General features: G+C 52.0%; 1 protein-coding gene across 3 annotated transcripts in view; it reads left to right on the top strand.

Annotated features, from left to right (window-relative positions):
- Mdga1 (MAM domain containing glycosylphosphatidylinositol anchor 1) overlaps positions 1 to 14,008 on the top strand; it is a 61,278-nt gene that overhangs the window by 19,105 nt on the left and 28,165 nt on the right. For all 3 annotated transcript variants that reach the window (XM_052744482.1, XM_052744481.1, XM_052744484.1), the window contains exon 2: positions 12,840 to 12,979. In XM_052744482.1, the coding sequence (XP_052600442.1) occupies positions 12,840 to 12,979 (140 nt within the window). The remainder of the gene's footprint in view (positions 1 to 12,839; positions 12,980 to 14,008) is intronic.

Genomic DNA, 14,008 nt, shown 5'->3' with positions numbered 1-14,008 from the left:
GGCCGGACAGACCTGTCAGGAGGCTGCTTTAACCATCCAGGCGGGAGCTGGTGATCGGGACCAAGAACAGGGCGGCACACAGGAGGCAGCTGGGGCGGCTCACTGGTGGGCTGTGTGGGGGATACGGGAGAAGGAGAGGTCTCAGGTGGCTCCCAGCTTCCTGACGGACAGTGGTCATCAGGAGACAGTGTGTCCCACTCACGTGTGGGTGCTGGCTCCAGAGGCCAGCGGCTGGAGTGGTGCAAGAGTTGGTAACCTTGGAGTGACCCACCCATGGGGCCAGGGTGACATACATCCTGGCCTCCAGGAACCCCACCCCCCGGTGACTCCACATGTAGACAGTCTTAGGGAGGTTCTGGAAGCATGACGGTGGTTCCTCCCTGGAGCTGGCTCAGAGCATCCCAAGAGTGGAAGCTCCCCCCCCCCCCCCCCCCCCCCCCCGGGGACTCACAACCCGGGATAGGGGAAAGGGATCGCCAGAGCTGCTTCCTCCCTTCCTTTCCTCTCTTCCATCCTAGGAGTTGGGGCCCTGCCAGCTCCCAGGCTGGTGGATTGATTTTGCTTTCAGTGTTGTTATTGTTATTATCAGCCACTTAAACAACTTCACAGGAAGCAGCCGGCCCCTGTGCCCATCAAACATTAACCGTTCATTCGAGCTCTCTGCCCATACCTGTCGATACATTTTTACATAGCGGTAAACAGTCTTCCCTTCCGCTCTCTGCTGACTTTATCTCCCACACACGTCTCTCGCTATTGACAGAGTCCTCAGACCTGCCACTTTAATGGGCAGGTAGCACCCTCTGCATTGATGGGCCGGGCTTGAGTCACCGTTTCTCTGTAGCCAGCTCCTGGGCAGGTGCCAATTTGCCTCTCTCTTGAATAATGCCACTAGGAATATCCTTACGTGAGTGCTTTTTCCCTTTGCAATAATTTCTTCAGAGGCCTCTGCCCCAAAGTGAGATCACCTGTAGCCTCTGGCACTGAGACAGTCGGATGGGTTCATCATGCATGGCCTGGCTGTGGCGGTCTGATCATTTCTGTGTGTTTGTCTGCCCTGGTTTCATAGACGTATGGTCTCATGCCTTTTAATTTCCGACTTTTCACATCCCCAGGCCGTGTTTGGACCTCTCAGCACCTGATGATCATAGCAAGAGTAGATGTGCACCGGGCTTTACAGTTTACACAGCACTTTGCTAGATGTTGCACTTAGCAAGACACTGTGAGCCTAATGTTATTTTGTGGGGGTTTAGTCAAGGGAAGAGCTGGCATGGAGCCTTCCCTCAACGCCCACTTCCAGCAAATTCGAAGGAAAGGATTCCCATCCAACCATCGCCGTCACCTTCTGTCTGAGGGCTCAGGATCTCAGACACCCGCCAGAAGCCCAAGTGGAGCCCTATGCCTTGGGGTTGGGTATGGTGATATTTTATTTGTATTAAAATGTTATTTGTATGTTAATAAATAAAGTTGCCCGGGGGTCAGAGCTATTAGCAAGCCATAGGAAAGCAGGGCAGTGGTAGCTTACGCTTGTAATTCCAGCACTTGGTAGGCAGAGCTGGGTAAGTCTCTGTGTGTTCAGGGATACAGCCATTATTGGATACACATGACTTTAATCTTAATACCAATCATGGAAAACCTGGAGGCCTATACAGACAGGCCGTGAGGAGGCGGTCATGTGGTTGGGTTTACAACCAATGAGAAGGCAGGACAGGAACTCTATATAAAGACTTTAACACAGGGGTAGCTCTGGTTCGGAGAGGTAGGACCACCGCAGGAGGAAGGGTAAGGTTTTAGCTCTTAGCTCTGACCTCTTGGCTTTCTTCTTTGCATTGGTTCTGTGTTTCTTATTTAATAAGAAGGTTGGATACATCTACAGTTGGGTATTGGATCCATGGGCTCAGATGGAGCCCCATTAACCCTTCATCTCCCTGGGCTTTTTGGTCAAAGTCTTCAGGGCCCCTTGGCTTCAGCACAGTACTGCTTTGCCTGTTCCTGGCCAGGGCCTGACCCAGGCTCCGCCTTCTAGGATGGGGATCTGGATTTGTGCAGTAAGTAGGAGGAGCCTGATTCCTAGGACCTGTGTCCAAGGCTTACAGGGACAGCGGTACTCAGGGGGATGTGAGCATCCACATTGGAATAGCCAGGCCTGCAGTGCGGATCTGGTTTATTCTGCACCCTCCTGGCTATCCTTCTGGAGTGTCTGTCAGGCGTCCAGTGCTGAGCCTGGGGCATCTCATCCTTACATGCTTAACACTATTTATAGCTAGCCCATTCTATAGTCAAAAAACTGAGGCTTCAAATGAGAGTATTATGATTTGCCTCAAGTCACATAGCAATTATTGTCACAGTTGGGACAGGAAGCTTGTCCCCTGAGACACCCGGGGCAGATCTGTATATGTATAAGGGCAGGGGCCTGGATTATAATCAGACTCTGGGCTATTGGCTGAGACCAGGGCTGAAGGAACAGTGAGAATGGGAGAGCATGTTGGGGCTAGATGATGAGGACCCAAGTTAGGCTACTGAATGAGTGAACCAGTGAGCATGGCCCCAAGCCCCTGAGCCAAGCCAATAGGCAGCAACCTCAGTCCCCCACCAGCAGGGGGAGCTCTTTCATTGGTGATCAGGCTCAGCCTCCTTTGCTGCTCTGGTTTTTGTATCCTGCTAAAGTGTCCCCCACTCAGTTTTATTGACTCTTCTTGTGGGACTTTGGTACTATTTCCTAGGGAATCCTGGGCACTATTACCAACTGGAAATGGAGCAGAAATTAGTGCCTACCAGGGACCAATCCCTGTGCTGGGTGCCCAAGGCTCAATCCTCAAGTGGCAGTTGAGAGGTGGAGTATGAGGAATAGTGCAGATAAAGAAGCTGAGGCTCAGAGGTTTATTAACTTGCCCAAGGTCACATGACTGTGGAGTCCTGTCTCTGTCTCTCAGACCCACCTTATACAGCCCACAACTCACAGCCTCAATTTAGCAGGCTCCTGCCTGAGGTTGGGTGGGGCCTTCCTGCTTTCTCTTCCCTGAGCAACTGCCCTGTGTGGGCTCCTGCTGTTCTCTGTCTTCCTCAAGTTTGGACTGGTGTCCCCACACCCACAGAAACCTACAGGTTCTCACATAGAGGTCTTCCCCAGTGGCCTACGGAGTCTTGCCAGAGCCTCATGAACAGGTGTGCAGCCTTGGTGGATGGCTGCTTACTGGCAGTTGACAAATGAGAGCTTCACCTGGCCCACCCCCAATGAGGCACAGATGTGGTGAGAGGTGCCGAACATCCCCAGGGCCTGGGGGAACAGAGGAGCTGGCCATCACTTTCAGAAAGATGGGGTTCATAAGAGGGCCAGCCTCTTCCAGAAGCTTCCAGCTCTGCCAACAAGCTGTGCATCTGCTATGTAAAAAGCGGCTTATTTCTGGGCTCAGTGGTGGTGATGGGACAGCAGACTTCTCATCCTTAGCTATGGACCTGTGCCTTGCTCAGCGGTGGTACCCTTTCACTTAGAGGTGAGGGATCCTTGTCTCGGAAGGGGGAGATTGGCTGGATGTGTGATCGGTCTTTAATTATTTACTTAGCACGTGCATGTGACTGCATATGTATATGCAGATGCATGTGTGTGGAGGCCAGAGGTCAACTTTGGGTGTTGTTCCTCGGGAGCCGTCCACCTTGATGTATTGAGACAGAGTCTCTCACTGGGCAGTGGCTCACTGATTTGGCTGGCCAGCAAGCCCCAGGGACCTGCCTGCCTCTTGTTTCTCAGCACTCACCGCCATGTTCTGGCTTTTTACGCTGGTGGTGGGGGTGGGACTCAGGTCATTGTGCTTGCAAGGCAAGCGCTTCCCTGACTGAGCTATTCCTTCTGTCCTGTGGGTTGGGTTTTGATCAGCACAAAAGGCCTTGGGGTGGAGAACAAATTTTACCGTGGTCTGAGCTGAGGAGCCCCAAGGCTCCTCGCAGAAGAGGCTTTCTGTCTGTGAGGTTCTGTATCCTGGCTCCGAGGGCAGAGATCGCTCATTTTGGAGGCTCAAGAAGTGTTACAGAACCAATCAACACATAAGTGGAAAATTCAAAGGTGATTGTCTGTGCCCTAGGAAGGCTTGGAGTACAGGCAGAGAGGGGGGATGAAGAGCAGCGAGCGTGGCCTTGGGGTGATCTGCCTGGGAGAGAGAACCAGGGGTGGATGGGCCAAAAGTCGGCTGGAATTTCTCTGAAGATGGCTTGCGCTGCGGTGAGGCCTGAGGACATAGGCAGGGAGAAGTGAGATTGTTTCAAACTGGTTTCCCAGCGTGGAACTGGAGGTATCTCTAGCCCTGGCAGGTTCCCGGAAGGTCTGGGTCACCCTGGCCGGCAGTGCACACATGACAGGCTTTCGGCAGCGTGTAGATATCTGGGCTACGTGAAGGTTAGACCGGCCCCATCTCAGAGACCATGAGGGATAAGGCCCACGTCCGCCTGGCAAAAGCTGGTTCGGGAGGGCCGCCTGCCACCTGCCCCAGGAAGCCTTCTCCCAGGCATTGGCCGCCATTCTCTGAGCTACTAATTAAGGGAGGAAAGCTTGCTAACATTTTAGCACTGTTAACTCCACTAAGTTACATTACATGCATAAAAGGATCAATAAACATGTTCGTACCCAGAGACAGGAGGGCAAGAGAGAGGGATAGCAGTGAAGGATGCTGCCCACGTGACCTGACCAGAGACAGTGCCCTCAGCCCAGTCTTAGCACTGCACTGGGTACCCAGCAAATGAAATTCAGGAAGTGCGGTAGCTTCCAGACCAGAGCGGTTTTCGGGGGCTTATGGAATGTTGCTGAGCCTCATCTTTCTTATCTGAAAGATGGGAGCATTGATAGGCTTGTTAAGGCAACACCTAAGTTCCTGTCTGAGATGAAACACTCGGTAGAACACTGCAGAATCAATGTGTTTCTTCCGCACACTCTTGTGGTGAGGGTGTGGGGAGACCCGAGGTATGACCCAGGTCCCCAGCTCACAGAAGTCCCTCTCTGACTCTCTGAAGCAGGCCTTCACTCACAGCTGGTGGCCTCCTGGGGAAACAAAGTCGTCGGGGATTCCACAGGGCAGTGAGTGAGCAGAGTGGCAAGGTAGCAAGCCTGGGTTCTAGTCCCAGCTGTGCTATGGTCTCAGTGAGTGACCCAATCAAAGTGTTTCTTCTCCGTGCCTCAGTTTCCCTCTTTGAGAAGGAGGCTAAATAAGAGACTTGCCCTTCCAGTCTTAGAACAGAGATAAGGAGCTTGAACACAGACAGGGGACACCAGGACCGTGCCACTACTCAGCACACGTGGCAGGGGTGGTGGGCTCTTCAGTCAAATGTGTACCACCCCCTAGAGAGGCCAGTGCCGAGAGCTCGTGTTTGTGTTAGCCGCAGTGTGGCGGCCAGTGGCTTAGGTGGCTCGCTGCGTGTCCGACGCCTTTGAATTTTATTTATTTAGTGTGTGCGTGCATGTTTATATCTGAGAGTATGAGCATGCTGTATATGCGGGACATCTGCACAGGTGTATGTGTGTTCCTGCGAGCATGCTGTATATGCGGGACATCTGCACAGGTGTATGTGTGTTCCTGCGAGCATGCTGTATATGCAGGACATCTGCATAGGTGTATGTGTGTTCCTGCGAGCATGCTGTATATGCAGGACATCTGCATATGTGTATGTGTGTTCCTGCGAGCATGCTTATGTGGGACATCTGCATATGTGTATGTGTGTTCCTGCGAGCATGCTTATGTGGGACAGCTGCACATGTGTATGTGTGTTCCTGTGAGCGTGCTGTATATGCAGGACAGCTGCACATGTGTATGTGTGTTCCTGTGAGCATGCTGTATATGCAGGACAGCTGCACAGGTGTATGTGTGTTCCTGCGAGCATGCTTATGTGGGACAGCTGCACATGTGTACGTGTGTTCCTGCGAGCATGCTGTATATGCGGGACAGCTGCATATGTGTATGTGTGTTCCTGCGAACATGCTGTATATGCGGGACAGCTGCACATGTGTATGTGTGTTCCTGCGAGCATGCTGTATATGTGGGACAGCTGCACATGTGTATGTGTGTTCCTGAGAGCATGCTGTTTATGCGGGACAGCTGCACATGTGTATGTGTGTTCCTGCGAGCATGCTGTATATGCAGGACAGCTGCACATATGTATGTGTGTTCCTGCGAGCATGCTGTATATGCAGGACAGCTGCACATGTGTATGTGTGTTCCTGCGAGCGTGCTTATGGAAGCCAGAGGAGGCGTGTGTGAGGCGTCCTGCTGTGTTACTGATTCAGAAAGAGCCTCTGAGCCTGGAGCTGGGCTGGCAGCTAGCAAGCCCCAATACCGAGGTCAGGCTCTAGGTTTTCACATGGGTGCTGAGGACTTGAAATCAGGTCCTCCTGATCACACAGCAAGCACCCTTGCGCTCTGAGCCATCTCCCCCAGATGTTTTAACCACTCAGATGTTTTAACCGCTCACATGGGTTTGCTTAGGCATTCCTCACAGTCACAGCATTTTTTTGAGTAAGAAGACTGAGACTCCCAAGGCTTGAGGGACACACCTCCCGGGTCCTCAGTCCCTGCACGACCCCCAGCATGAGTTTCCAGTGTGTTTATGAGACATCCCTTCCAGTTTCCTGTCCACCCAGGGACGGAAGAGGACCAGAGTGGGCGGTCTCCTGTCCCTCATCTTGCACCTGTTTCATTGTCCTGGGAGCAGTCATCGGTCACGAGAGCTTGTGTTATTTGGGCCAGTGTTTCACACATATTTCACACATGATCCTTTGAAGGATCATGCTGGGTCTAAGGGAATCGGCGGTCTCATTTACGAGCCAAGATGCTAAAGCTCAGAAAGGTTAAGAAAATTGAGCAGTGTCTCCTAGCAGGTGGGCGACAGACCCGGTGACGGTGACGTCAGAAGTCTGCCCCCTTCTCCCGCTGTTCTTTGTTCCATCCCCTACTTTAGAGCGTGTTCGCGCCACTCCCGGAAGTCACCTTGGTCCCTCTTCAATTCCCTGCTTGGTCACGGGCTCTGTTTACTTTTGGTGACAGTACCCAGCAGAGCACCTCAGACCCTAGCATTTGTTGTTGGCCCGATGGCAGAGGGGATCCTGACAGGCCCTGGCTTAGTGGCCTTTTGAAGCAGATGCTGTTCCTTGAGGCTTCCCAGGACGTGCAGAGCTGGGGGCTGAAGAGAATTGTCAGGAACAGAAGCATTGCACACCGAGCCAGCAGAGTCTGCGGTGTGACCTGGAGAGGGCAGTGCACCAATCCGCATGCCAAGGCCAGGGGGCACGAGGTATGTGATGCCAGGAGGAAAATGTGAGGCTGGAACCAAATTAACTCTTTTTTTTTGTTTGTTTTTCAAGTTTTTCTCTGTAGTCTTGGCTGTCCTGGAACTCACTGTGTAGACCAGGCTGGCCTCAGACTCACAGAGATCCACCTGCCTCAGTCTCCCGAGTGCTGGGATTAAAGACATGTGCCACCACCGCCCAACCCAAATCACCTCTTAACACGTGATTTTTCCTGGGGAGATGTGGATGAATGTCTGTCCACCCACATAAGGTACCTGGTGACACTGAATTTGTGGGAGTTACTTACAGAAGACTTGTGGACTCAAAGGCAGGCATCCCCGGAGCTCCCTGTACAACATGCAGGCACCTCCACCAAAGAGTCCTCACTCCAGCAATGTTCCTGCCTGTATGGCCTTGCCCAGGGGTCCTGTGACCCCTGAACCCCTATGAATTGCCTGGTAGTCTTCTGGAGCCTCCCTCCTCCCTCAGGGAAGAGGTGTTCCAGTTCCCCGGAAACGGCTACACAACCATCTCCAACGTGGGGATTACATGATGGTTCTGGGTTCTCTGGGATAATTACAATGATTAATTCCGGCAGAGAGAGGTAAATAGATGTTTTGTTTCTTTTTTTATTGTTTCTTAAATTGAAGTATAGCTTAGTATGTTAGTCACTGTGACAAAATACTTGAGAAACTCAACCTAAGAGTTGAAGAAAGATTTGTTTTGGTTCACGGTTGTTACAAATGCATACTCCCATGTCCGGCTTTTTTTTTTTTTCCAAACGAGAGTTCTTTGTTAAACTCAAATCCTCACACGTACAAGCACTTTCCCGACTGATGTATGTACTTAGCCATACCCAGCTCACTTTGAGACAGGATCTCACACAGCCCAGGCTAGCCTCAAAGTCTACGTAGCCAAGAATGACCTTGAAGCGATCCTCCTGCTTCAGCCTCATAAATGCTGGGATTACGGGTGTGTGCCAGCATGCCTGGTTTTATGCAGTGACTGGGATCAAATCCAGGGTTACATGCTTGCCAAGCAAGCACCCTACAAATGGAACTACAGCCTGAGCCCTCTTTATCAAAGGCCTCTGATTGACTAAGTTAATATCCTCATGATCCAATCTCCTCTTACCACAGCTGGGGACCACGCTTCCAACACATGAGCCTTTGGGGGAGGGGTATGTCATATACAGACTCTATCAGACAGGGTGAACGCCCAAACACATACCTGGGTGCATGGACCACGCCACCATTGAATGGGCACTCAGATGGCAGTTCTTCTGTCCCACCTCCCTCGGACATTCTGGTATTCCCTTCTTAGTTATTAACACCCTGTCTACCCAAGGCAGTCACTGCCACGCCTCTGTCACTACAAGGCTGGCTTTTACAGTTCTGAATTTTGAACAAATGAAATCATGCATTATAGACACTCTCGTGTCTAGGTTCTGTCAAATCGTGCCTGGGAGGTTCGGCGGCATTGGCCGGGCTATCGTTCATTTCCTTCACTTAGGCTGACGTCGCACCGGGTAAAGACACCAGCGGGGGCTGGGGAAATGGCTCAGTGGGTTAAAACACGTGCCGTGAAAGCCTGACGACTTGGGCTGGAGGCTTGAAACCCGTGGAGGATCTGGGCACAGTGATGGAAGCGTCTGTAATCCCAACACACCCTGAGAGATGGTGAGTAGAGCCAGGAGAGCCACCAGGAGCTCACAGCCAGCAAGCCTGCAGCCTGGAGCTGAGCCACCCTGCCTTTTGTTTTGTTTTTGTTTTTTGTTTTGTGACAGAGTCTCCTTGTGTAGCTCTGCCTGGCACAGAACTTCCTATGTAGACCAGGCTGGCCTTGAACTCACTTACCAAGCGCTGCCTCTTTCTGCCTTTCCATTGCTGTATACAAGCACATGTCGCCACACGGGGTTCACCTCTACCACTCTTGACAGGCGCATGGGTTGCTTCGGAGTTTTCGTTATTGGAAGGAAAGCCACTCAGAAGATTCTTTTTTAAAAGGTTTATTTGTGATTATGTGTATGTGTGTGAAGGGGGCAGGTATGTGCGTGTGGGTGCCGGGAACTGGACTCAGGTTCTCTGCAAGATCAATACGTGCTCTTCTTAACCACTGAGCATCTCTCTGGCCACTTGGAGGATTCTTGGACCCGCCATGTCATTACCTTAAGTGCTCATTTCCGTTGTAACTGTCCCCCAAGAGAGGAACAGGCATCATGGAGCACATGTATGTTTAGCATTCAGAGATAAGGCTCAGATCTCTTCCAGTGTATTCTACCATGTTAGGGTAGGGTCATCTTAATAGCTAATATCAGCAGAGGGAGGTGGGCAATCTTAATGATGTCATTGTGGTAGCCGCTCCCTGCCCACCTCCACTGAGGAAGCCGCAGGCCCTGCCTGTCTCTGCTGGCCAGGCCCCCCTCACCCTGGCCCAGGCTCGCTGTACCCGGAGCGTGTGAAGCTTTGTAGCTCTTTTCCATCATTCCTTATCAGTCACCAGAGCTGTCATTACAACATTGCCTTGCTGTGGGCAAGCCACAGCGTCCAAGATTATAGCTTATCTTCCATTGAGGCCTGTTCAACCGATGTCTTCCTTGTCAAGAGGCACCCCGGGCTTCCTGCAGACATCCATGCAGCCTTCTGGTCTTATCAGCAACCAGCATGCATGACATCTCTTGGTAGCTTGTTGCTTGATGAGGTTCCTGGAGACCCGGGCCAAAGATGCCTATCTCTTCTGTGTATGGTGACGTGCGTGCATTTTTATGGCACGGTGACAGTGACGGGCCCAGTCCCTGAAGTGTGGCGTGCATTTTATACGGACACTGTGCGCTGATTACAAAATCAATAGCAAGTTGAAAGACCTCAGAGATCATCAATCCACTTTCCTCCCACAGATGGGGGCACAGGCTCAGAGTGGTGACTCAAATTGTGCAAAGACACACAGCTTATCTTTGAATAACTGCTCAACCCCCGGGTTCATTCCTCTGTAATAGACATGCAGCCAGGATGGCCACCTGGACACTGTTTGCCTTGTTAGGCGTGGCCAGGGTCATGCCGAGTGGCCGTACCACAAGTTTTTCAGCCTATCTGGGGTTGATGGCACGTGCCTATCATCCCAGCACTTTGAAGGTGGAGGCAGGAGGATCAGTCAAGTTCATCCTTGCTGCAGAGTGTCCTGGAAGCCAGCCTGGGCTTGGTTGACACCCTGTTTCAAAGAGTTTCTTGAACCGCTGGCTGGTTGAGCTGCTGGCTGGTTGCCTTTTGGGACAGTGTTCTGGTTGCAACATTCTTGTCCCTTCAGTGATGACGGCGGGCCCTCCTTTGGAACACCTGGCAATTCTCTTTTCACTCATCATGTTCATGCCCCCACCAGGTAAGTTCTAGGAGTTGGCTGCATCCCCATTTCAGAGACACGTAAAGTAAGGCCCAGACATCACTGCTGTTCCTCCTTGGATGACATGCGATGTGGGACTCAGCTCCGGCCACTAGCATGGGTCTTCCTTGTGCTTTGAAGGGCAGATGCTGCTCCTCCATGGAGCCTCCTAGGATCCCCCTGCAGCTGCTACTGCTTTCCCCTCCCAGGACCACCCTTAGTAACCTCTCTTTGTGAATTCACCCCTCAACATGGGGCCTTGTGTAGGGACCACATTGAGGCCTACAGACCACTATCCTGAACCTGACAGACACAGTCTGATGTGTGTACACTCTGGATGCAGGATGCTGGAAGGCCCCAGATGGGATGCTCCCCACTTACCGCATCTGCTCCCCTAATCCCTGTACTCTCAGTCTTGAGCAAGCAGGTGTGAAGCTGTGGCCTGCCCCCCCCCTTTTCAGAGCTCAGACTCTGGTCAGGGGGTAGGGGACAGAGTGTGTTAGGAGGATGGGACTAGACTTTAATCAGTTTCTCCATGGGCCCCTCTAGCCCCACCCTTGGCTTATACCTCTGGACACTGGGTAGAAGGGGTCCACAGTCTTTTGAGGGCTCCTAGCCTCCTGTTAAAACTTCTGTCCCTTGGAGGAGAAGCTATGCGCAGCTTGGGGACAACGTGAACGGATGATCTGGTGCTGAGAGGGAGCTATGCTGAATTACCTTCTCTAAAAGCTGAGGCTGGAGGGGCTGGGGAGGTGCCTTAGTGGATAAAGCACGAGCTTTAATATGTAGGACTGGAATTCGGATGCACAGAACTCACGTAAATACCATGTGGGTGTGCGGTATACCATTCACCCTGGTGCTTGCTTGGAAGGGGGAAGAGCTGGATCTCCCAAGCAAGTTGGCTATCTAGTTAGCGCTCTGAGGAAGATCTGGGTTCACTTGAGAGCCTCTGACTCAATGAGTAGAATGGAGAGTGACCAAGGAAGACTCCTACCATCAACTTCAGGCCTCCACACACGTTTGCGCACACACGTTCACATATGTACTCACACACAAGCACCACACACACACACATATGCGAAACAAAATCTAGAAGGCAGAAGCTGAGAGGGTCAGAGTGAGTGGTGTGTAGGCATAGATTTGCTAGGCACGTGTGTGGTCTCAAGAGGAACCGAGATGGGCAGCCAAGCGGAGATGAGGTTTAGGAAGTTTAGCCTCAGCCTGTCTTTAGGGGGAGTCCGAAAGCCTGAGCAGCCACGATCACCCCTCCCTCTGAGTGTATGTGTGTGTGTGTGTGTGTGTGTGTGTGTGTGTGTGTGTGTGTGTACGTACGCACACATGCATGCTGGGTAATGGGTCACCTGCGTGCTGTGAGCCATTAGTGGCAGAGGGAGATGGGCACACCTGTCGTATTGTAGATCTGGACGTAGCACCAAGAGCACCCAAGACTGGGAGCCAAGCTAACAGCAACTGGCCACCCAGCCTGCAGTGTTTTCAGACTTGGGTGTCACAACCTGCGACCCAAGTCATGTCTGTCCACTGTCCTCAAAAAGCCAATTAAAAGAGACAAATCAATAGTAGGATGTAGAAAAAGATTTATTCAACATGGCCACATTGGGAAGAAGGACAGAGATCCAGTGAACCCCAAAAGTCCATCTTAGGGGGTCCTGAAATAAGACTAATGACATGCACATCCAAGCAGTCCCTGTGACGGTGCGGCCCCGCTCACCACTGACCCATCATCCCCTGGGCTTCGGTCTCTTCCTGTGAGGTGACTGTTGTTGGAATTATGTGAAACCTCTTGCTGGAGACAAAATCCTCTTCTTTCTGGTCCTTTTCCTTCTCCCATGATATTCCTGGGGAAAATTCCCATTCCTCAGGATCTTTTGTTTTAATAGTCTGATAGAATAGATTGAAAGACAGCATCTCTTTAGAATTTCTTCATTTCTGCCATGCCTGTTTCAGCAGAGTATTCAAAACACCCCCCACCCCACTGTCCTTCTCCCTCACTGAAAAGCAAATTTGGTGCCACCTCTTTCCCAAATCCTGAGGTCTCCTGACTCTGGCCTGGGCCCCGGGAAGAGCCCATCCTGGCCCAGTGTGGGTGAAGTCTGGACTCTCCCCAGACGCACTGAGAGGCAGTACCTAGCCCCTGAGCTCCCTGAGTCCTCCCTACCCCTCCTCTGTCCTCTCTCCACAGCCCCAGCCCAGGCCCAGATCGTGCACGCAGGGCAGGCCTGTGTGGTGAAGGAGGATAACATCAGTGAGCGGGTCTACACCATCCGGGAGAGCGACACCCTGGTGCTGCAGTGCCTAGTCACCGGGCACCCCCGGCCCCAGGTAAGCTGGGCCCCGGCCTTGCTGGGCTCCTGTCCTGCCCACACACTGTTGCCTGGGATCAGAGTCTGAGAGGAAGCAGGAGGTGAGGAACTACACTCCACAGGACTAGCAACAAGACAGGACAAGATAGACTGGGACCGGACGACTAGCCTGGAGATGGACTCTTTAGGGAAATGCTGGATGCTGAGGACAGCAGAGAGAGAAATGGAACGCCAGGTGTTCCATTCCACTCCATCCTCTGTGGAGCAGACACGTCTTTACACACACCCTCAAAAATGCTGGCGGGCAGACCGTATGCCAAGGAGGACCCTTGCCCAGTGTTCTCTCTCTCTCTCTGTGTCTCTGTGTCTCTGTGTCTCTGTGTCTCTGTCTCTGTCTCTGTCTCTCTCTGTCTCTCTGTCTCTGTCTCTCTCTCTCTCTCTCTCTCTCTCTCTCTCTCTCTCTCTCTCTCTGGCTCCTCCAAAGGCCTCATTTTACAGCTAAGAGAAAGCAAGGCCCTGGGAGTCTGGGCAAACTCCCAAGGTCCCACAACACTTCCAACAGCAGAAGCAGAGTCTGAGTCTAGAGGCTGCCCTCTCTCTGGCTTGGCACGCTGCCCTCCTCTTTGGGTGAGGAGCCGCAAGCGGCAGCACTTTGGGCTTTCGGCAGGCCAGAGCAAACTCTGGAGGTTCAAAGACACAAAGCAATTAGAAGGGGACAGAAGACAAGTGTCTGGAAATACCAGATGAGTTTTGCCATAGATCAAGTGCTCAGGTTCAGGCAGGAGGTAGGAGCTGGCTATTGCTGAAGGCTGGTGGAGGAGGCAGGTGGGGAAGGAGGGCTGGAGGAACTGGCCGCCTGGCGAGCTGCTGTGACCTTTAATACTTGAATAGCAGTAACAAAAGTGGCAATTGGATTCTAGGAAGGACGTTGAAATACAGAATCTTTTTTTTTTTCCTTCCCTGATAATTTGGGGGAACGGAGACCGCTTTCATAGCTTTGGCTTTGAGATAAGCAGATGTGCAAGGAAACCCCTAAAGATTTCTTCAT

This window comes from Peromyscus californicus, unplaced genomic scaffold (assembly GCF_007827085.1).
Source record: "Peromyscus californicus insignis strain IS unplaced genomic scaffold, ASM782708v3 Scaffold_19__1_contigs__length_69161282, whole genome shotgun sequence".
NCBI classification, from domain to species: Eukaryota; Metazoa; Chordata; class Mammalia; order Rodentia; family Cricetidae; genus Peromyscus; species Peromyscus californicus.
Note: the sequence above shows the minus strand (reverse complement) of the source record. Positions and strands in the feature narration are given on the sequence as shown.